The sequence below is a fragment of the Psittacula echo genome, assembly GCF_963264785.1.
Source record: "Psittacula echo genome assembly, chromosome: 15".
In the NCBI taxonomy this organism is placed as follows: Eukaryota; Metazoa; Chordata; class Aves; order Psittaciformes; family Psittacidae; genus Psittacula; species Psittacula echo.
The window spans coordinates 9,133,504-9,158,191 of record NC_137751.1 but is presented as its reverse complement, the minus strand read 5'-3'; the positions used below and the strand labels follow the sequence as shown (position 1 = coordinate 9,158,191).

Here is a 24,688-nt window from a genome sequence, read left to right as displayed (position 1 = left end):
AGTATTTAAGCACTGTCTTGTGGGGAGGCCGTAATGTGTGTGTATACACAGCTCTCCATTGTGAAGAGCACATTTTAGGCTACACTTTGTAGCTCTTGTTCTACGTGACTTAAGTGTGCAGATTTATTCAGTAAGTCTAAACATTACTTAGAGAGCCAGTAACAACTTTCCAAGTGATTTTTGACCTTTCCCTGAACTTTACAGAATATTAAATGCCAGAATGAGGATTAATTCAAGTAACCATGTTTCAATAGTATTCCTGTGCTATAGGTCTTTGCACTTAGCTTAAAACAATAATAAAACTCTACTTAAATACTGTACGACTGTATTTTCAAGATGGGTAAGTTTAAAGCATTTGAGTGAGAAGTTTTGGGGGTTTTGATCAGTTTAAGGTTCAGAAATAGTCTGTCAAGTAATTGTAATGGACAGCCAGTTCCCTGAGTGGATTCTGTATCCCTTGAAGTCAGTGGAAACTGTTCCAGTGGGTACTGGATCTTGCCTCCCTGTTGAGGCTGCCAGCACAAGGACCAATAGCACTATCAGGCAGAATGATTTTCTGGAAATGAAGCTGGATTTGGACTTAAGACTGAAGCAACCAGCTCATGAAATCCATCAAACAGTCAATCACCTTTTGGTCACTGTTGACAAGGGACAGGCTCCAAGATGTACCAGGAGATTTTGTAATGCTGGCAAACAAAAGGACTCATTATTTCAATTGGCAGAAGCAGTTTGGGTGAAAGCAACAGTGTTGCCATGTATTTTACATTATTTCTCAGGACGAGAGGAGAAGAAAGGTAGGCAGAAAGAGAGAAGAAATAATCCAAAAATCATGTAGAGCTAAGCCAAAACCCCAACAACTAGCTGGTATTGGTAGGAGTTTGAAGGCATTTTGAATGTTTCAAACCAGCTGCAGTTATGTTAGGCCAGGGCAAAATTTCAACGGCATTTAAGACATGAAGCCAAACTGTGGTTTAAGGGTGGAATTCTTCAGCGTTTCCTTTCCTGGTAGTGCCTGGGTCCTTACCACCCCTTCCCACCATCGCTGCCTCCATCATGCCAAACTGAAGACCTCATCTGGATTAGAAGTGGAAAGAAAGATGAGGAAATAGCCCTGGGTTGTTTTTAACCTGGTGTAGCTCCCTGCAAAGCCCCAGTGTCAGCTACAGCCCTACAACCCAGAGAGTTTCAGGGCTCCGGAGAAAAGCCACTCGGAGCAAGTGTGTAGTAGCAGGGTTGGGCTCCTTGAGCAGAAGAAACTGGGGCCTGAGGTGCAGGAAAACTGCAGTGTTTTAGTGCCAAACAGGCTGGTGTTATGGAGCAACTCCCAGGGCTGCCAGCCAACCTGTGCACAGCCCAAAATGTGGCTTATCCTGTTCACAGAGCTTCCTTCCAAAGAGAGCAGAGCATGTACCACAAAGTTCCTCAAAGTGGCAACTTGTTGCTATCAGAAACTAATCCAGATTTAAACAACTGAAACGACAGTGCCCCCCTTTGCTTTTCTTTGGAGTTCTTTGTGGTGACTTGCTTTTCTTCATCTCTAAACTCATCTCCACATCAATGACAGCTGCTAATGAATTCAGATAGTTCATTGCCTTCCCTTCTGTGCTTCTTCAAATACATTTGCTTTGTCAGATACTTCAGCTCCCCTTTCTTGCTAACGAATTGGTACTGAGGTGTATTATTATGACTTCTGCTTCTATCATTTGAACAAGGGCAAAACACAGTATGTATAGATGTGAGTTATACGTCAAAATGCTTTTACTTCCCCCCTTCCCTCTTCCTTCACATTATTAAATTATAGAGAAATACTATTGTAATAGCCTCTTGGCCAAGTCACAGGGAGCAGAGTTATGGTTCCCTTGATAAATTGCAGAACATTATTAAGTTTTGTTCTCTGGATGAGAGTATTGGCATAAAAGGACATCAACCACAGTCATATTGGTCCTGATTGCTGCTTAATTGCTGCTTGTTTGTGTTAGAGATCATGTGGTTGGATTGATCTTGCCCTGCTTTTGTCATTATAGTTACAACTTCCTCGTTTTCTCCTTGTACAGAGACCACAGGATGACTTTTAAATCTTGAATAATTTATACGGCTGGCCAGTTAAACGGCTTAAAATAGTATTATATTTTTAAGCCAATAGCTCAACCTTCAAATCATTATTTATGCAACCAAGTTATTAAATATTTATTCTGGGCTTATATCGAACTATGAAATAACAGGGCTCTTTTATGTAAACAGTGGCAAGCAACTTGAGGTCCAGCCATGAATACTGATATTTCCTCTTTCAAGACATTTATTTACTTCTGTAATGTGAACTGGGTGTCAGGTTAGTGGTCTGCATTGAGAGGAAAAAAAGGATGATGGTAGATGTGACTTAATGCAAGTGAGTAAGCGCTGTCACTCTGATGTTTTTGTGTTGATCATGTTGTGTCTGATGTCATGGTTCATGGAGCTGCTTCATATCTTCAGGTAGAATCATGGAATGGTTTGGATTGGAAGGGGCTCATCCAATCACAACCCCTGCCATGGGCAGGGACACCTTCCACTGGAGCAGCTTGCTCCAAGCCCCTGTGTCCAACCTGGCCTTGAGCACTGCCAGGGATGGGGCAGCCACAGCTTCTCTGGGCACCCTGTGCCAGCGCCTCAGCACCCTCACGATAGGAACTTCTAACCTGAATCTGCCCTGCTTAAGTATGAAAATGCTGCAGCAGCTGACAGCAGGGACTGGTTTTTACGGTTCCGTTTATGGAGGCTCAGTTCAAAAATGGAGAACCAAGCTGTCAGTTGACCCCAATGTTCTGTGTGAGAAGATTTCACAGTTCTGGCAGCAATGACTTCCCAGATCTTTCCTGTTAACCTGTTACCAGCTCTTGCCCCAGTGGTAACAGGCAGTGGGTCCAGCCTCTGGTCTCAGGGACTCAGTCCCAACCTCAGCCTTGGAGCTGTGAGGAGTTCTTGTTTCTCCTGAATGGAAAAGGTGAGATGAGGTAGGAAAGCGGAGACAAACACTACCTTTAACTGGATTGTCCGGAAAGGGGAGAGGAGAACAGAAATATCCTCTCCTTTAGCCCAGAGTGCCTGACATCCAACCCCGAGGGACTCTGCTTGGCCTCTGGTTGACTTTGAAATGTATAACTTACTGGAAGGATACTTCAGTAAGAAGATAAAGGGAATCACATGACGGAACAAAAAGCAAACAGGCCAGGTCGAAAAATCTGAGCAGCACTGCAGCCCTACTGCTCTCTACAAATACAGCTAAAGAGCCACCATCTGTTTGAGCAAGGGGAAGAGTAAACCTAAGGTAGCTCCTGTAGAACTACACTCATTTCAAATCCACAGGCTGGTTGCTCCTAGTGCTCAAAGGAGATGCAAAATGGCATGAGACCTTTTGGCTCTATGCTGGTACTGGGCAGGACAAGGCACCACAGCAGCTATGCTTCAGAGATGGTACAAAGACATTTTCCCTGACACAGAGCCCAGGGAGAGCCCTGGAGATCCAGGATGGGATGCAAACAAGCTCAGCAGCGGGACTGAGTAAATACTAGGAGGAGCAGATCGATTCCAGCCCATTGCCACTGCTCTGGCTGCCTCTGAGCAGCCAGCCAGGCCCTTGCTCTTCATCCTCTGCTGCACAAGTGTGCTGTGGGAGCTGCTTGGGAAGATTGATTGGTACAATGGAGTGCTTTGCAAGGTGTAATTTCACAGGCCGTATTTCTCAGTGTGCAGCCATCAAAATGCAAAGGGTCAGAAGAAGCCTATATTTTCTTGCAATTCAGTTTTTAGAGTGTGCTGAAATACACTTCATATGTTGCAATTGCTGCCAACAGCTTGCTGCTGCTTCATACTGCTCTTAACAGGAGCTGGGGAACAGAGCGAGTCTGTTACACTTTGTATGTCGTATAATGTATGTATGATTCTGGGGTGTGATGAGTTTATGCCAAATTTATCTTTGATTTCTGTATAAACAGCACAGAAAAAAACGATGGTTTGCATTCTTTGTGTAACTTAGATAAAATAGAGCTACAGAGCTGCTTCAGAGTACCTTCTGTGTGCTATAGAGCTAAGGTTGCCCAGATATATAATGAAGGAGAAGAGGGTCTGGAGATAAATGCCCATTCTCTTTACCTCCACCCCTGCTTTGGCAAGGATGCTATTTATTCTTAGCCTGTGGTGCTTCTGCTGTTGCTGCTGTGAGCAGAACACAATCACTTGGTGTTGCTGTAATAACAATGCTAAATAGCCAAATGCTCCCCTGAAGAGGGGTGTAGCTCTGCTTCCATCAGTAGGATCCCCCCATTTAAGGCAGCAGAAGATGAGTTCCTCTACTCCAGTGTGTTGAGCCAGTGCAGCAGCAGCCTCTGCATCAGCTGAAAGGCAGCAGGAAATGACCATTGGTGCTTTAGAATAAGTTAAAGACACCCTTGGTCTATATCGTAGAGCTAATTAGTAACTGTTTATTGGTATTTGTTCAAGTTCTGTTAGATTTAGGTTTTGTTTGTCAACAGGAAGGATATATGTGGGTGTTCATTCTTGTTTTCCATAAGAAGAGTTTTTGAACAGGAAAATTACTTTTTGTTCTTACAGTAGAGGCAGGAAGGAAACAAAATCTACTCTCTGTTGGACTCCTTCCCCTTTACCACACAGGCATGCAAAATACAGCTCCATGTCCTGATAGGGATTTCATAGAATCCCAGACTGGTTTGTGTTGGAAAGGACTTTAAAGCTCCTCCAGTTCCAACCCCCTGCCATGGGCAGGAACACCTTCCACTAGAGCAGCTTGCTCCAAGCACCATCCAGCCTGGCCTAGTGTTTGTCCAACTTCTGTCAGTAGCTTGGGAGATTTACATTAAAGTTGTTAAATGATGGCTGTTAATCATGACTTAAACCACAGGCAACAAGACTCAATTTACATTGTGCTTGGTTAGTTTCTCACTCTGCAGTTCCCATTTGTTTCCATACAGCCAGATTTGTTCACAATCATTGATAAAATATGTTTCTCTGCAATCAGATACTCAGTCCTACATGAAATCTGCTGTTGCTCTTTTCTGACTGATGGAAGATGCTTCATGTCTGTGTGTTTGCTTGGGCAGGGCAGGGACCAGCTCATTGGGCTGTGTTTGTACAGCACATACCAGGGGATTGTTGCTGCTGGGCCTGTGGGTCTCTGTACCACAGCAGCACATGCAGGGCTGTAGTTCACTGTAGTTGTGATGTTTGTGTGTGAATGCCGAGCCACACAGAAGAGTTAAAGATGTTTTCTTAGTTATTCTAGATGTATTTCAATCAGCAGCACCCTCTAACTGAGCAGTGTTTAACTTGTCACCCTTTAACCGATGTTACACTGCTGATTTCTATACTTAGTTGGTCTGTTGTTCAAGATCACTTTTGGTTCAACATGAATTGTCATATTTAAAAATAGAATTTAACAGATCTTAAGGGAAACTATGTTTCATGTAAGTGTAAATGATGCTGTAGTGCGTACTTTAATTCCACCCTAGTCAGTGGGTGGCGGTTAGTGGGAACTGCATTTAACTTTGTGGCTTTAAGAGCATATTTTGAGGGTGCTGAGGCTCTGGTGCAGGATGCCCAGAGAAGCTGTGGCTGCCCTGTCCCTGGCAGTGTTCAAGGTCAGGCTGGATGGGGCTTGGGGCAACCTGCTCCAGTGGAAGGTGTCCCTGCCCGTGGCAGGGGTTGGAACTGGATGAGCTTTAAGGTCCCTTCCAGCCACAACCAGTCTGGGATTCTGTGATTCATAATAAAAAAGATGGATGGTAAAACCAGTGAGGGAGTTGGTCAGGTCAGTGCCCCAGCTGGTGCTGGGCATGCTCCCAGTGCTGAATGCTGTATTAACTTCGAGGCATCTGATGCTAAAGAGGCTTCAGTGGTTTATCTCTTGCCTGTCCCCCCACCTTCCACTATCATATGGTGGTGCCGCTGCTCTGGTTCCCTCCCCAGACCAGCACTGGGAGCTGTGAGGATGCCAAGCCCTGGAGAAACTGCGAAGGATTCATGTCAAACCATGCTGAGGTGGTCCAGTGTGTTAACCAGGATCTTACTGGGTTCAGAAATGTCTTTGCACCGTGTACAGCTCTCACCCTGGTCAGGGCAAACTGCTGTCATGGGTTTGGTATTGGGAAGTACCTGTTCAGGCTTTCTGGAGTCAGGAAGCATTGCTAATGGCACGTGTATGAGCTGCTCACCAGCTGATCTGAACTAGAGAACATATTTACCCAGGTAGGAGCTAGATCCAAAGCATTTTGGACTGTCTTGCCCTTGCAAAAGCTGCATAAATAAAGAAGGAGAAGCAGGAACTGGAAGCTGAAAATTCTCCTCCCCATCAGCAGGGTTATGCCATCCTTGAGGAGCAGAAGTCCCCTTCCTCTAGGACTCTGATGCAGGCTGAGCTTGCTGGCTGCGCTAGCCCAGGGAAAAGTGTTAGTATTCATAACTTTAAAGTATAATGTAGTGAAATTATCCTTTAATTCCATATGGTGTGGAAACTCAGGCGCCTCGAAACTATACCATAGATTTGTTGCTGCCAAATGGTATGGGGTTTTAAATTAAAATACATTAAAAAAAGAAATAAAAAAAGAAGCTCAGAAGAGCCACATTAGAGTGGTTTTGACATGATATGTAAGCTCTGTGAAAAAGGCTTTTGCTAAATTCTCACTAGGTTTATTTATTTTGCTTTCTGTTACATGCTAACCAGGCACCTCTACTATGGAATTAGCTAAAGTGGCTTAGGGATCCCGCCAAACAAACTGCAGTCCTGAGAAGATGATGCTCCCTGTAGCCTGGGGCTCAGCTGCCCTTTCATCCTGCCTCACACCTCTAAATGTGATCAGTTATCTCTGTCCTTTGTCCTTGTCCTTCCTGAGACAAAAGCCAAGAGCCATGTTGTTATGGGTTATCCTTAGGACTGTTTTATGGCTTATGTCCCTCTATCCTTTCATTTCACAGAGATGTCTGACTGATGTAGTAGTTATAGCACTATTCCTTTAGCTTTGTCCTACCCCTAAGCCTGTATGTTTGGGTCTGCTTTCCTGTTTAAGTAGCAATGGCAGAAGGAAGCACAGCAGAGCTGGACACAGCTGAATATTCAGTGCACTTTTGCTGTCACAAAATAGGGCTGAGGATTTCCCTGGGGCAAAAATAATTCCATTAGATTTCAAGTCACCTGAAAATCTCCCCATGCCCTGAAAGAAGAGTTACTGTTACTACTACCCATTACAGCAGTTTCATGTTGATGCTTTCACATCTATTTTGGTATATTCATAATCCTGGCAGTTCCTGGCCAGCTTCTTTGTGACCTTGAGGCCTGCCTTAGCCTTTCTCTCTATTTTTCTTCCTGAAATGGTCACTCTTAGCGTTATCATATCTTGTGCCTCTCCTCCTTCCCTCCTTTAGTAACCACCTCACTTTGCGTGCCTCATGGCAGTTCCCAGCTCTGCATCTATTCTGCATGACATTGTAGGGCAGCACAGTGACGTGCCTCAAGTTCTTTGGGTTTATGAGCAGCACGTGTTCTTCTGCAGCCCGTGATGTGGTGAGTTACCTTGGCCAAGGGCTGAACGCCCACCCAGCAGCTCTCTCATGTTTCTCCACAGTCAGGGAATCCTTGAGGCTGTGCAAGTTCACTGAGAGTCAGTAACATTCTGCCTTTTTAGGGGTTTGTGCTTTCAAGCTAGGAAACATCTGTGTTTGCTTGTTGTGAGACCCTTTAGATGGATCTCTCCATGGATAAATTACTCCCACTGTACAGTGAAAGCATGGAGTCAAATGGGCTCTTTGCAAACCTCTCTTTGTTCTCCCTCAGTGTAAATTAGAAGAGTAACGGCTGTCTTGGTAAGAGAAGGTCCTTGGTGAGACACTTGAGTAGACATCATGAGAATTTCATGCTGGCTTTGATCTCCCTGACACGAATGATACAGAAACAAGAGTTGTCAGTAGTGCACTTTGAAGGGGAAGCTGGTTTTAGGGTTCCCATGCACCCCAGAGGAATGCCCAAATGTATGCGCTTTAACTAAAGATCCAGTCTTTCACTTGCAGACCTTTTTTAGCAGCACTATGTTATTTCAACATCATTCTAATTTTAAGTGGTCAAATCTGTGCGAGTAGATCGAAGTGAACCATTTTCTATCCACATTAAGTGGTCTCATGGGTATTTGTGTGTAACTTTAGGTTCTTAAAAGAAGACAGTGGGCACATTTCCATGCTTCATTTTTTAATTTAACACAGATTGATGGGGTTTGGACTCAAATGTAAACCCTCAACACTTTGGCATGTGGAGAAACTCAACTTGGAAAAAAAGAAAGGAAAATATGGAAAGCTTATAAATCTAAACTTGGACTTAGTTCTGAGTTTGCTGTCTAGTCTGTGCAGTTCACTTTGTTCCTACGGAGTTTCAGGCTCAGATATCTTGGTCATATTCTCTTATTCCTTGTAAATTTTTGTCTAGGAAAATGACACCTGCTGGTTTTTTCTTCTCCTCTCTGTAAATAGCTGGAATTTCCAATGTAGAAGAGGTACCAAAATGAGCCATTATGATGAGTTAGCAAATAACTGCTGCATGAAAATTATGCACAAAATAAATTGAGGTTCTAAAAATAAAATAAGAGACTGGAAACAATTCTTCAGGCCCCGGTTGGAAGAAGAGTTTTTCTGTCATGGAGCGGATGTTGACAAAAGACTGAGTCAGGGAAACTTGATCCATTTTCCTTTGGGTGGTTAAATTTTAAACACAGGACCATAAAATCACAGTACACAGTGGTCCTAGATAAGATCAGTGAGTTATAGATGTAGAACTTTTTGAGTTCGTTATTCTCCCCTCTGCCTCCAAAACCTGCTACCTAGATCTATTAGATCTGACTGATAGAACGTTCCATTTGAGATAAAAATCTTTTTACTTGCAATTTTCTGGCTGAGCTGTGGAATATTCAGTTTATTTATTAAATTGTAAGTGTTTGACAAATAGCTTCACTTCTGGCATTACATTTTCCTCGAGCTGAGGGCTCACCTGTGTCATTTTTTGCTGTTGTGCTCGTGCATTGAAACTCAGTTATGAGTCTGAGCCTTTAGCTTTATGTATGTTCCTCTTCCTTTTGACTGATAGGAAGCAGCCAAAGCTGCCTTTTACTGGAAAGGGGAATAAGGAATAAAAGGGAAGCAGTACACACGTACCAGACTTGCGGACGTGATTTACTCTTACAGCAATAGGGAGGAACTGATGATAGCCATTAGGGTGAGAATGCTTCATGCACCCTGTAGTGAACCTGGGGGAGAGCAGCAGTGTGTAGGGGTGGGAATGTGTACCTGGGAAGTAGAGCAGAAGTGCATGTGTTGTTTGTGTGCACCTATCAAAGAGAATGTGTGTGAGTTTTCGTGTGTATATGTGCAGCATGTGATGGGAGAACTGAAAAAGAAATGAAGTAGAAGAAAAAGGGAAAGAAGTTGGTGGAGGGAGTTCCTGGAGAAGAAATTGTTTGTCTCTGGTCATGAAATGGTGATGAGCGGGATTATCTATTCCTGTACAGTCTGAATAGAAATTACTATGAGTATATTAATAATTAGGACAAGTTAGGAGGAGTTTGTTGTTATTTGTTATATCAATATTGGTAAGTGTAGTAGGTGTCTCATAAAATACTTCACTAGGTACCTCACTGTTTTCCCTGCCTTTACATCTGCTGCCAGTATTTATGCATGTGATTTTAAATCTAGATTTCTTAAACTGACTTTTGCCAGTATTAGCCTCAAGAGTAGCCAGTATTTGCAGGAAGTTAGCTTAAACAGAACATCAACGAGGCTGAAACAATGTTTTAATACGTTCAAGCAAGATTTGTATATATATTAAACCAAATATATACATTTTTTCAGCATTGCTGTAGATGTAGTGTTTTCCTTTGCTGTATGTGTATGTATATGTGCTTGTGGACATGTGTGCAATGTGTGGATATGGTAAATGCTCATTATGATGCTGTTGTAAGCATGTTGACCAGCACAGTCCATAGTGTAAGAGAAAGCCGATGTGTGCTCAATTGTATTGAAAATCCATTTTGTAACTTTTTGGTACATTTTATTTCTTACAATGCCAGTAAAGTTGATTAAGGCTGGTTTGAAAGGCAATGCCAGTCTCATACCTATTATTTAGATCATGTTGGCTTATGAACACTGAGATTAGTCAAGAATTTTTAATAGTACCGAGTGATTTAGGGGCTGGTGCAGCAAAAGGCATCCTTGAGTGATGGCTGCTCCTTCCCCTGGCAGAGGTTCATTGATCTGAGATCTTTGGAGCTCATGGTGTAATGAGGGAGAGATTGATTCTGTGTGTAATGTGATGATAACTGTAAAATCTGCATCTATGGCATAAATAACTCGAGAAGTCTAAAAGTTCCCAAAGTGAAGATCTTAAACTGTGATTTCCTTGGGATGAGAACGTTCTCTTCCTCTGGCTGCAGGGTCTCTGCGCCTGAGCTTGCTTTGCTCTCTGCATTCATGGTCTCACCAAGATGCTGCCTTGATACCAAGGCTGTGCCATGCCAGTGCCAAAGCCACATAAACGCTGCTTTGTGCAGATGTGGGGTTGGGCTGCCGAAGAGCGGTGGATAAGGGACTTAACCTGAACCAAACTAAACTCTTGCTGGTTTCGTTCTTCTTTCCTGCAGCTCAAGCCAGGTCAGAACAGTTGCCGAGACAGCGACAGTGAAAGCGCCAGCGGGGAATCGAAAGGTTTCCATCGAAGCAGCTCTCGGGAAAGACTCAGCGATGTAAGTAAAACTCATGCAGCCAAATGTTGCTCAACCCCTGGTCTAGTGTTCTAAGGGGGGAAAGTTATAACAGGATTTAATTGCTGGGATGGTTTGTTGCTAAAATCCCCTTCCCTTTGGGGGGCTGGGAGAGGAAGAGGTAAGTTAGGTCTTCTGCCCCAGTGGGGTAAACTTATTAGAGTTTGGTACAATGTCCATCTGTGTGAAAACACTCATTTGTTTTGCAATAGTTGAAGGCCATTTAATGAAGTTAAAATGTTCTGCATAGTTTAGAAGTGAGATGGCCTCTCTTTACCCGAAGTGGGGAAGGAGAAGAATGTATTTCTTTGAGCTAAATAATGTCTTTATGAAAGGTATTAGAGTGTCTGGAGACTCAGCTAATTTGTATGTAATGAATTGATATAACATGGCCAACAATAGCATAAGCTCTGCCTTTATTGCTCTACCTAAACTGCTGTGGAAGATTCTAAGATGGCAGCTCTGTGGAGAATGTTTTTCTCCCTTGAAGAATGCTGGCCCTTGACTGAATGACATGCCAGAGTTATTCTGACATATGAATGACTACAGAAATCTTTCTGTTGCTGCAATTAGATTATAATTTATTATGTGTACCATCACAATCCTTGAGTGTTTTATTCATGGCTCTGGGTCCTCTGTGCTACATGCTGTGCAACACAGAATATAAAGACAGCCCTGTCCCAAAAGAGTATCTAAATTGGGGATTTGTAGATCAGATCCTTTACTGGGAAAAGCATGGATAGCTACATCACTCAGACCAATTTGTATCAGCCAGCAATCTGGCCCTACGTTTAACTAACCCACATTTTGGAAATGGGGATTTTATCGATAGCATGTCCATGTAGATTTGGATGATGGATACCAGATGGTGTCCTCTATAGGCCAATCCAATAAAACTGAATTGAGCAGACATTACAAGAAATACCTTTGTAAGGGATATATTTTGTTGTGCAAATTCAGGGCCTGAGGCACGCAGCTAGCAGATTTTGCTGAGTTGTGCATATCACTGCCACAGCCGCCTGATTTTGATTTTAATTTCCTGTGAAGGTGTGAATCTGTAGCACTCTCTTTCCTCATTCCTTTGTCACAATAGTTTAGAGGTCCAGTTCCCCACCAGAGCCAATCTTTATGGGTACAGCCGTGTAGATACTTCAGGACCTGCCCTTTATAGCTATCAGGTATGACTGGAAGAGGAGAATGAAACCAGAGGAGATGGTCAGTACCTGCCTGCTCTGTGCAGGTAGCAGTGGATGGCAGCGGACCGTCAGCCTGCCACTGTTGCCATCCTAGCTTGCTCTGAGCCCTGTGGCAGCTGAGAAGCCACTGCAGTGAACAATTGCACAGCACCTTCCAGCAAAACATTTCACAGCTTCTTACAAACATGGTTTTAATTTAGCCTTGTCACTCCCTTGCCATGTACTCAGTGCACAGCTCCGAGGCTTATTTGAGCTTCCCAGCAGCTCGTAGCATTGCACTGCCAGACGTGGCAGTGAGAGCAGAGTCCTGGTTCCCCTTCCACTGATCAAATATGGTTTTTCCTCTGATGTTTTTACAATACTTTCCCTTTGTCTTGGCACTGTGGCAAATTAAAAGGAAGTGGAGAGCAAATACAACTTCCCTTGTGCACCTGAGAGAGGAGGCAGGGATTCACAGGTTGCATAAAAGGAATGTTATGTAAATATATGTGACAATGTATATTTCAAAGTGTTATACATAATTCACTTTTTACTTAATAAGTAAAGTTCCTCTATGCTTTGATAATTCATTGCAGTACAAGTATGTCTCTGGTCTGGAGTTGCTAGTTCAGCTGAGATTTGAAACCCATGCACGAGAGAGCTCTCATCTGACCTGAGTGTGTTGTGGCTTCTCCCAGACTCTTTGTTAGCAAAAATAAACACCATTCTGCAGTCCTCTCCCTGCCAAAGGCGAACACCTCATGCTTTTAAATGACAGGGCCGTAAGTGGAGGTTTTCCTTCCACTGCCAGCTATGGGTGAACCTGCCTTGAACTGTCCTCTTAGGCGCAAAGATGCATCAAGGGCTTTATAAGGTTATTTTAAAGGAGTTGTCTAATGATACCTGCCAAACACTGTCCAGATAAAACTACAAACCAAAGAGTAAGTTTTCTCTGACGATCCTTTTCTGGTTTAACATCTATTTTATCAGGAAAAACAAAATGTACCAGAAGTTGTGTACTCAACAGAAGGTAGAACAAAACTGTAAAATATTGCAGGCAGATTAACTCTGAGGTCAGTAAGAAATTTTGGACATCAAATATAATGGGTCCCCACTAATGCAGCCCGACAGCATTGTAAGTTGAAGCATGGCTTACTGCATGGAAGTCTGTGTAATGAATGAAGTGCATGTACTCTAGGTGGATGATCAATTTTCACATCCCTAGTTGTAAGCAAGCTGTTGAAACAGAAATGTTAGCTTCCCGAGCTTTAATACGGAGCCGAAGTGATAGCTTAGTGACAGATGCAGAATGGGGGAGATAGTATAATGAATATCCAGTTGCAAACTGACATGTCAGTGGCTTCTTTCCCTCTCCTGTCAGATATCTTTCAACTGTGCATATTGTAAATCTACCTACAGTCTTTGGGCAGTGGAGATTGATGCAAAGCGTGTTTACAAGGGGTGAGTCCTTTCCAGGCTAATGAGATCCAAGCAGGTAATTTGCAGCTTGTTGCAAGAGAGGTGGTCAAAAATGAAAAGAAGGTAATTCAATGAAAAGACCATGTTAAACAGGAGTCTTTTCTCATAATGAGGCTTGAAATAGCATCAGACAGTAGGGAGAAGAATATCCGATGTTCTTGTCAGATGCAATGCAGTGAGACTGATTTCCATCAACTCCTTTCTTTGTCTTCATCTGGCGCACGTGGACACAGAGGCACACACCCCTCTGTGGGAGAATATAATTAGCAGATATCTTGACCTCTGCTAGATGAGGGATAATGATTGCTCGAGTGCTCCATTGCAAGCGTTTGACAGTGCCCTAACACATCTCCCCCTTTGAATTTCATAAACCCATCTCTCTGCCTTTCTCCCTGATATAGTATTTTTTTGGAATGACAACTTGTTTTTTTCCTTTATGGGTAGAGGTAGCTCCAGGGGCCTAAAAGAGAAATTGGAAAGCTGCTCCTCCTTTATATATAGGGTGCTGTAGTCAGTTTAATCTCATCAAAATCTTGCCAGTAGTAGAATTCATTTTGTTGAGATTTTGCTTGGAGACAAGATGGCAGAGCTTGCTCTTCAGCTTGGAGCTCACTCAACTGTTTTCCTTATCTTTCTGTATGTATTTAGTTTTAATTGACTCTTCCCACTTTTGGAATACAGGGAGTACTTTTTAGCCATGTTTTACAAAGCAGCCAGGGGATGGCTTGAGGAGAACATGAGAATTACAGCTAACCTGGATGGTAAGCGCAGAGAGCGTTAAACCACCCCTTTGCTATTCAAAGACAAATCAAACCCCCTGATTTCTTTGGTGCATGTTCCTGAATTCCTGATCTGCCATAGAACTGAAGCTCATACTCAGTGAAGTCATTGCCAGTGCTGTTAAAAATCTGATGGCCGAGAAGTGTGAGCCTTGCTCCTTGGTCTGGTAATGATGATGTAGTGTCGGTGCAAGCCTGCATTGACCAGAGAAGGCTGAGGTGCTTAGGTCACCCCTAGCCCTTCCTGCTCCTGCTGGTATTGGTTCTGGTGAGGCTTTCAGCAAGGGATGAACAGAAGAAGCCTCTCATGTGTGGTCACGGCCTGGGCAGCAGCACTGGTCTTCCAGAAGCGTAGCCTGCCTGGCCTCTGCTTGCTTCTGCTGCACAAGGAACCTCAAGCTGGCACCTTTCTGTCTGGAATATTGCTCAAGTTCTTAAATAGGGAGTGGAGCAGGAATCTTTCCCCTCTGTCAAAGGTCTCGCCTTGGGCTCTCATCAAAGCTGATGTACTCTTTCATGAGTGCTTCTCTTTCCCCAGTGCTTTGTAGCTCTGCACTCGTACTGCATTGTATACTCAGCACTTGATAGGTTCCAATGAGGTAGCAGTGAGAAGTAAGTCCTGCAGTGCCCTGCCCACCAGGTCTGCTGCTGTCTGAATCAGGAGGAAAGGTGTCTGCAATGTAATTCTGTGAGCAGCTCACAGTTTTGGCCTCAAACACGGGCTATTTCAGTTCTCTTTCTCCCATTCCTCCTGCTATGCACTGAGCCCAAGGAAAGACAATTGGGAAACACTCTTTGGGTTATGTGCTCTGAAATCCTCAGTACTTTTCCTTCTCCAGAATATCCTCAGTAATCTTGGCTGTATCTAAAGTGGAATAACACCAGCACAGCTCTGTGTGTGTTTTTGCCTCTGTGTGTGTGCCAGAAGCTGATCAGCTGCAGCGGCTGCTGCTTTGTGTGTGTGTATGCGAGGGTGTGTATGTGTGTGTTTGTGTGTCTAAGGTTGGGTGCTTAAATGCTTTGTTGCATTATGTTAATTCCTCGGCAGTGCAATCAAATTCATGTCGTAATTAAAGCTGTCAGTTGGAAGGCAAGCCAATCGCCACGAAAACACAGCATAACAAATGAAGTGAAATGATTCTGCGTGTAGCTATACAATGCTTCGCCAGGCATGAAATTAAATAAGTAATTTGATGTTGACATCAGAAATTGAAATGATACCCACTGTTCCTTCATTCAGTCAGACCTGCATAAACAATAGCCAGAACAAATATGTACAACACAGGCTTTCTCCCCACCCAGCTCCCCAAGTAATGCACAATATATATGCAAAATGGGTAGAACTCTGCCTTCCAAGACCTCAAGGATGTAATTTTCTTTGGTACACAATAAACTAATGCTTGCACGAGGGTTACTACGGTTTTGATCTTGGGCCAAAAGTTGTTCTCTTTAAGAAAAGAAGGGAAAAGGAAAAAATATTCTTTTTCATTACAAAAGCAGAAGGAAAATAACAAAACCAAACCCCTGTTAATTCTTAACAAGTGACTCGCATTTTGCTGATGGGCACCTGATGCAGGCTTCTGCTGGTGGTTGTGTGAATATCAAATAGTGTATCTAATGTCGAATTGTGCAAAGGGTTTCGGAGAGTGAAACCATTACCTCTATTATAGGCACACTTTATATAAGAGATGTAGGACCACGACTCAGCATGGGCTTGTAAAGATGCTGCATACACAGTATCACTGTCAGCAGTTGGTACCAGGCTGGGCACGGGGTGGTAGGATCCTTTCGCTATTGGGAGTTATCACAAAAGGTGAGAAGCTGTCTTCTTGCATAGCCCTCGCTTCAGCCTCTCTGCTCTGTCCACACACAGTTCACAGCACAGCTGACTTAGTCATCCATGCATGTGCAATGCAGTCTTTTGTACTCCAGTTCAAAAGAGTTTGCAAACCGTACGTTCCATATGCAGCATGCAGTGTGTGCAGGGCTCTATTTCCATCCAGCAAACTCAGATTCCCTGGAAATGCACAGTTGTTTCTTTTCAGTGGAAGTCATTTGACTGCTGTGTTTCGACTGTCCTCCCATAGCCATTGCAGCATCGCTTTTGAAGGAATGGAAATAATCAGTGGGAAATACTTTGTTTACTTATTCTTTTTTTCTTCCTTTTTATGGTTGTGTTTTGATACTTGATCCTTCCAAAACTTGGAATAAAAAGCAGACAAAAATGATACACAGATGCAGAATGCAAACTTTGGAGCTTTCAGCTTGGAAAGTAAGTTGGAGAAATCGGGAGTGAAGGAGTGGGACTCAATTGGCATCCATCCATCACTCAAACAAAAGCAGTTCTAATGATTGCACATGTTATAATTCTGTGGGTAGATTTGTAGCTTCAATGAAAAGAATTTAAATGGCATGAAGCAGAAAGCAGAGTGAGCAAAGAGAAGGGCAGGAGATCTCGTGTGCTTGACCAGGAAAGTAAATGCATTAGATACTGCACTGAAGGGTGCTGAAATGTGCTGTCCAGCAGGTATTGTAGGTCCACAGTCTGTAGGCACAGTGGCTCACAAACTGTATGTGCCCATGAAGGGGACCTTCTAGCTGGAAGCAGTATCTGTGCTGTGTGATGAAGGGGAGGGCTGTGGCAGTTCCCAGGTTATTCCCAGCTGTGTGGTCACAGGGATGTAGAGGGAAGCAGAGCAGTTGGGCTGAGCCCAGGGGTGCTGTGTTCCCAGATCTGCATTGCCCATTGCTCTGCACCACCCAGGGATTGCTTCAGGGGCACTTTCAGGGACATAGTCACTGGAACCAGTTGGATCTTGCTGTGGGTGATGATGGCAGAGGAAGCTTGAGGCCCCAGAGCAGCAAGAGTGGGGCCAGAAAGACTTGGAAATTCATTTATTTCTGTGGAGCTCGCCTTGCATGCTGGTGATCGAACCTGTAGGCTGCAGCTCTTGAGGCCTTCAGTAGCCATAACATACTTAGAGAGTACTAAGAGAGTACTAAAGGGGCAGGAACCACAAACCTTCCAAAGCTGTGGAGCAGTTTAGTTTGTCACTACGGCATTTGTTGATTGGATGATATTTGGTACCTTCATGACAACCAAGGTGATTTCCTCTAAATAAGTCTGACTTCTAATGTCTTAAACCAGAAGGCTTTCCCCTATGTGTACATAACCTCTCAAAACTCTCTTTTCAGTAGTGCTTTGGTGAACACACAGTAATATTCTGATTATTTACGATGAATTTTGGTGTTAATGTTATATTTCTTTGTGCAATCTGTTTCTGCCAGAAAACAGATTTCATCTTTCGGTACAAAGATCCCATAAGCCCTCTTTGGGGCTTATTTTTTATCATGCAAGTGCTGCACTCCACAATCAGAAATCAGAGAATTTGCTCTTAGGGTTCCCTGGAATAGTGTCTTGGAACAGGGATGACAGCGGTGCAAATTCTGCATGTTTCCAAGGGTTTGATCCACAGAGGCCGCTTCACAGTTCCTGCTAATCCCTGAGCTGTGTCATTAGTGGAAGTGAGGTTGTGCTGAGGAACAGGAATTGAGCTATAGGAGTTAAAGACTGGTCATCTGGACTGCGCGCTGCTTGCTAGAGAACTGATTTGCTTCCTTGTCCGTTGAGCAGCCTGGCTTGAGTGCTTCAGGTGACGAGGCTGTAGTGTTGGAAACTGTTCACCCTTTAATGTAGCAGGCAGTGACCTGGATCAGGACCAGGGTGGTTAGGTCTCCACCATGGCTCTAAGAGAACCTGCTGTGTAATCCCCATTGCTTAGATGAAAAACTAATGAAACAACCCCCTTTATCTCCGTAATTCCTGTGACTACAGAGGTTGTGATTGTCTCCCACTTAACCTGATTGTCCTGATGCATTTTTTTTTAAGTATTTAAACCTTTCAGTTGTTTTTCATGGTGGTAATACTAGTTTTAATTATTTTTATGGGTTTGAGTTTTGAAATCTATTTCTCACTGTAGATACTGCCTGTTTGTCTTACTCCTTTCTTTTAAACCCCTTTGGTTTGTCAAAGACTGTGGCCATCCAAACGGGAAACTGTAGTGACAGCCTTCTCCAGGCAGTGGTGCAGCGAGTGAAGCAGCTTCCCTGTGCCCACACGTTCTTTACATTTCAGACTACTAATTATGTTTACAAAATGTCTCATTTTAGGAAAGCACTATGTGTGTACTAACCGGAGCCTTTCGGGAATAAATTGGCAAACAGGTCAGACACTGCAAAAAGTCATCCAAACCCACCGGGCTTTTTGTTTTGAAGTCAGTCTATGGTTTTTTTCCTTTCCCCCCTCCCGCCTGCCCCTTTGTGGCCACAAAGCTGAGTAGCTGGAGTCCAGGGCATTGAATGTCAGCATGTCAGGGAGGCTGGTTGATGAGTGTCTGTTTAGTCTCAGTGCAGGGCGAAATGCCATCATTAATTCATTACCCAGCTGCCTGTCAAATAAATTGGCAATTACGTCCACCGCAGAAGCTTGGAATTCAGTAAATAGCACGTTACCATCTCCGAGTCGTTGAGAGATGTAAAGGGAAAAATTAAGCAACACCATGTTTGTTTCAGTAGCAGATGACAAGGGGCAGCACATTGGTGCTGTGATGTAGTGATGAAAAGCTTGGAAAGGGCTGGTAATGAGCTGTGTGGATTGGAACGTGTTAAAAACCATCACTGACTTTCCACTTTGTCTTTGTGTTTTATTGCAGAGCTCAGCTCCTTCCAGCTTGGGAACAGGCTACTTTGTAAGTGTATCTCAGCTTTAACACATTGCCTCTGAACAGCGTAACATTACTCCTGAAACCAAAGTGCCTTATTATATGGAAACAGGAATAAATAACCAATCTCAGTCTGCTTGATAGGTTAACTTCTCTTTTTCTATTTCTTCCTCCACCAATGCATTGTAAGTAATATTTCAGACATGGTGGTCAGTGTTTCCCTGAACTAATCAGGTGTCATATTAATTACTACATACATTCCAATGGTATTTAATTTACACAATTATACCAAGTAAAATGAACCGTGGTCTTACCAGCTCTCTAATCTGAGATGGTAGGGTCTTAATTTCATCATGTACCAGATCTTATTGATGCACAGATTTTAAAGAGCATCTTTTGGCATTCTTGTCTCACCTCCTGTGTACCACAGACCAGAGAATGCAACACAGTGATTTTCCATGTGTTGGTTACAAGCCCCATGTCTCACAGATCATTTGGGAAAACACAGCTTGTTTGCATTGTATTTATGCTAGATTTACATTTAATGTCATGAAAAGAGGATCAGGCCCCAGCTGGTTTGATAATTGATCAGTCTGCTTTTGTTATTTATTTGCATGCCCCTTTATTGATTTAAGAGTCTATATTCGTACCTTTCTATCTGTTTATTCCCACATTCATCAATAGGCATTTTACTTGCACAGATAAATTTGAGAGTGAAAACTGTTTCCCAGTCAATCCAATGCACTGTTTATTTTCTTTCCAGCTTTGTATTTAAATTGCTCGTACTCTGTTCCACTGGTAACCTGTGTCATATTCTCCAAGCACTTCTTTTCTGCTTTTATAATATCTGTAGGAGAAATAGAGCATTATGTATGTCCAAAAACAGGTGGGTAAAACACAGTGAGACTTTTTCTATAGCATTGCTCTGTGTGGTTAATAGCATAATCAAAGTCTGCTTCTATCTTTTCATCAAACTCTGGGGAAAAGAAAACTATACAGGATTTGATTACGTGGTGGGAAAACTTTGTTGCTCTCTTGTCAGATTCCCAGAGAGTAATTTGGTTCATTAGTACATGGTGAAATTTAGTCTTTTTTTCATAGAGGTCTGTGATCCTATAAGGAAGTTATGGGATTAAACTGAGTACGTGCGACCTTACATATAAAGTGTAAAATGCAAGCACCAAAATTGCTTAATACCTGGAGAAATGTCATGTCCTGCTGGATTTACATTGGGCTTCTGACAGACTTGACTGTTTTTGCTGGTGCTGGGGGTGAAGGTCTGAAAAGGGCATTATTAGTTGACAAAGTTTTGTGGTACTTCTTCTAATTGTACTAAAGCCCAGATCTATGTAAGGTAAGTTGTGAAACAGGAAAAAATGTTTTCCTTTTTCCAGCACTTCTCATGTTTTGTGTTGTGTATTTTTAAGAGGGAGGGGATGAAGGGAATAATAATACCAAATGACTCAATGTTTATTTTGCGTTAAGACTAAAGCTTGAATGCCTTTCTGTGGTTCAGAACAAATTGCTTTCCTTTCTCTGGGCACTTAAAATTCAAATCATGTGAACATATACAGACATGCTCTGGAATGGGACAAATATAATCTGGGATGGAAGGCTTACACGTATCTAAATAAGCCTTGTTCTCCTTATAGCGAGAGCTGAATATGCATGGTTTAAGAACAATGTTCAGCTTCATCTTTAGGAAGTAGAGGTAGCAGAAGAAAAGCCATCTGCTGTTCCCTTGCACCATACTGTCTGTGGGTTGGTCCAGTAAAGTGAAAATCTGGAAGGTGTCAACATCCCCTATGCTCCAGTAAAAAGCTTGAAAGTTTCCAGTTCTCCCGAGTTAGGGATTTAGTAACAAGAAGAAGCTTGACATCCTCTAGTGCCAATGTATTGGCACTTTACATCACACTCATTTGGTTCTGTGTGGGTGGGCCAGACATCCCTTATTAGTTTCCATTAATATGGTATATTTAACTGTGCTGTTCCTTATCTCTAGTCACAGTAATAAGATTTCTTTAACATTCTTTCTTCACTAATAGTCGAATAGATGGAAAACGGCCTTCAGTTTCTGTCTTAAAGTCGTTTTTACACTTACACAGACTTGGATGGAACATGGAGGGTTGGCTTTTTCCTTCCTTTTCACTTTGGAAAATTGTTTTTAGGATTATCTTGCTTATTGTTTGGAAAAAATCTGTCCTCTTATTAACTTACATGGGGCAAATAAAACCCAGATGTGTTTTGTGGTACCGGACAATGAGAAAAATGCTCCAGAATGCTCAAATTAGCATGTGTTTCTGATCAGTGTAATCATTGTAGTCTCGAAGTGCAAAAGAATATGCACTTTGAATTGACTTCTTTTTCCCCAAAGCTTTTAACTGGAAAAGATGGTTAGGTTTTGTGCTTAGTGTAACCCAGAACATCAAAACAAGGTTTATTGGTCTCAAATATAACAAAAATAGTTTTCAGTTTGATAGATAATAATAAAGCTTTTGCCTGTGGAAGTTATTGATCACTGTATGTTGTACTTTGGACTGTGAAATATTACCTACTGTAACACATGAAAGGAACACAGGCAACCAGGTAAGTTAAAATGGATTAACAGTAGAGTCACTGTCCAAGCACATCTACTACAGAAAGCAGGACCACAGATGGAAGCAAATTCAGAATTGAATGAACACTGAGGGATGGATTAAGTAGCTTGTATTTGCTGTTTAAATCCAAGTACTGATGGAGCCTTTGTGTGTTTAGACCATATTACCTAGCACGTATGTAATGGAGATAATACTTGTTGGACCTGGAATCTCCTTTAAGAGCCACGCTTATGCCAGGCACTCAGGTTTGATGAGTGGTGAGTCATGTGTGTGCAGTGTTTGTGGATGCTACAACAAAGCAAAAAGTAGTTTTGGATCCTTTTATTCTATAGAGAGCCTATAGAAACCTGTCACCTCCCAGTAATACAAATTCAGTTTTGTAGTATCTGTGTGATAGTTCCCTCCTAGTAATTCATTACGTGCTTCCAATAGTAGTGGTAAAGGCTGAAATCTTGCCTAAGTTTCATGCTGTAACTAGGTAAATACCTGACTGGCAGAGTTGGAGACTGGATTTTTACATTCTTGTTGCCTCTACATCAGTGTTTCTTGAAAAGCAGTAGGTAAAGGGAAAATGTGCTGGCTCGGGGGGGGGCATTTGTTCTGCCTGCCTTGAGAACCCATCTTTGCTCTGAACTCAATGGAGGGGGCTGGGAATCTCCATGAAGGGATTCAGCCCCAATCGTACCTAACTGGGATGATCAGAGCTGCCATTGATAAAACAGACTTTCTCATGAGGTGTCTTCAGCAAAGCAGGACACGTGCGAGTAACCACTGAGTGAGCATTAATGATGCAGAGCTGTTAAGGAGTTCCAAGTACCTCCAGGAGTTTTGTTCAGTTAGAAACAACCTGTACTTCTTTCACAAGTGCTGGTATGTTCTGTAGATTTTGTTGCTGGAATCTGGTCTTGGCACTCCTTGTCAGAGTGGACACGTCCATGTCCTTTTTACATACTATTAAATCGATAGTCATAAAAGAAGAAACAGAGGTAAAAATCATTCTAATTCACCTCATAAGCCTTTTGCACTGACCTGCCTTTCTTGTTTTCTATGGGACCAGTCCAGTATATATTTGGTGCGTGTGAAAGAAGATTGGACGTGTGGTTGGTGCTCCCTGAGAAGTCACATCTAAATGCTTGTGGAAAATCTCCCAGTTGTCTTCGATATTTGTTGCATTGCAAATTGTCACTGTCATCAAAGATAGAACCTAAGGTAGATTACGTCTTGCCCAGAAGTCTGATCAGATACGTGGAAAGGAGTTAGAATTTTAGGGGAAACCCCAGCTTTTTAGCTTCGAAAGTTATTTGAATTATGTGAGCTTTAACATTGTCCAACCCTCTGTGATTACAGGTGTTTGAGAGGGATGTTTTAGAATGTGGCTGGACTTTGGATCATCACAGAAGCTTTTTCTCTTCTCTTACTCTGGAGAATGCTTATTGCTGGGTTTTGGTGTGTCTCGCACTCTGGCAGATTCACATTAAAGGTTACAGGTGGTTCATTGATTTGCAGCACTAATCAGAAGAGAAATCAAAACCTAACTAACTGACACTTGTATTTTTAAATGCCAAACCCATTTCCCAAGATTGGCAGGTTCTTTGGCCATTCGAGTTTCTCTGTTTATGGCAGCTTGATTCCATTCCTTGCATTGGTCTGCTCCTCAAGTTTTTTTGCAATTTCTGAGGGTTTTCTGTTCCTATTTCTTAATGCTTGTTTTTAGCTAGCAGGTTGTGTCCCAAAAAGCAGAGAGTTTGTGGATATTTCAGTGCTGGACAAAATTTGGTAACAAACTGGTGATGGAAATAGTATTGGGAAGGGAGAACCTAACTCCTGTGGCACTTCCTTTTCCAAACAATGCTCTTGCTCCACCTTAAAAAAAGGAAGAAAAAAGGAAAAATGTGATTTGCACATGGGCTGGTGACTCAGACAAACATAAATCGTCAGCATATTCCCAAAGGCTGTAGCTAATCAGTTGTGCTATCCAGTTTGGCCCTGAGTGGGTTCAGTTCAGCAGATGTTTGCGTAGTTACAGCATGCCACTGGGACGCTGTGTTGTGCAATGTTGCATTACATTACTCAGAGCTCTAAAAACCCATCCCAAGGAGACTAAGTGGAGCACCAGTGGTATTACTAGGGAGATGATGGAAAACCAGTACTTGGCCTAGATAAGGCCAGTTGTTTCACTATGCAATAGGTCTGCTTTTCGCTCCAGACATTACCTTACAGAAGAAATGTGGAATTAGTTATACCAGCGCATTTTCTAGGCTCATATTCTCAGATAGAGTCATTAAATGCAGTAGATTTTTCCTTCATTATCATGCAATGGTAGTGATCCTATGCAGCCTATGTTTTGTTCCTTGAGGTGGTCAACTTTGTGGTGATACTGAGGCTCCTCTGGTGCGTGTGTGTTAAGAGACTCCACTCTAGGAGAGTACAGTAAGGCCCATTAGTTCCCAAAGGAGAGAAACAGATTAGATCAAAAGTCTCATTCAAAAGAGGTTTAATACACTCAACCAGCTAATGTTACAGAGGGGATACAGTAATTTACTTCACATCATGTAGGCAGTGGTGTTGGTAAATAGTTGTTTTTGCAGGTAGGTTAAGTTGCTCGGTTGTTTTTAGTGCTTGATTTTAGAAACCAAACATACAAATGTGTTTTGCATATGTGGAAGTGTGTATCCACCTGAAATGCTGTGAGGTCTACAAAAGCACTGGAGTGGTGGCTGTTCAGATGGCACCACACTTAATAAACTGTCACGTCCCCTGGGAATACAGTTGCAAAGACAGTCGTTATCCTGTGTTTGGCACTATAAATCATTGTTAACAAATCCTAATTTGCTTAGTGGGCTAATGAATGATCTCCAATTTTCTCCCTGTAATTAGTTTTGCCAACTATTATTGTGAAGGGTATACTGAAATCCATTTTGGCTCCACTTTAAAATCTCCCTGTGCCCATTCTTTGCAGAAGTGAACCTGACAACACAGGTTATGAATCTTCTGATAGGAAATTCATATGCAAGAAAAGTGGACAAGACCCCCAGGAGAAATCTCTGTGGGTCATAATTACCTATGAGTATTTGCAGACCTCAGTGGAGTAGGCGTGGTGTGGAGCAGTGAGACCTGGGAAACCCTGGTGTTTCTTTATCTCAGATCTTTTAG

The 24,688-nt window shown here is 42.6% G+C and overlaps 1 protein-coding gene across 2 annotated transcripts in view; it reads left to right on the top strand.

Annotated features, from left to right (window-relative positions):
• The window catches only part of AUTS2 (activator of transcription and developmental regulator AUTS2), a gene marked incomplete at both ends in the record, with an annotated part of 731,868 nt that overhangs the window by 321,809 nt on the left and 385,371 nt on the right, over nt 1–24,688 (top strand). For both annotated transcript variants that reach the window (XM_080629908.1, XM_080629907.1), the window contains 2 exons: nt 10,665–10,766; nt 18,930–18,965. In XM_080629908.1, coding sequence (XP_080486034.1) covers nt 10,665–10,766; nt 18,930–18,965 — 138 coding nt within the window. The remainder of the gene's footprint in view (nt 1–10,664; nt 10,767–18,929; nt 18,966–24,688) is intronic.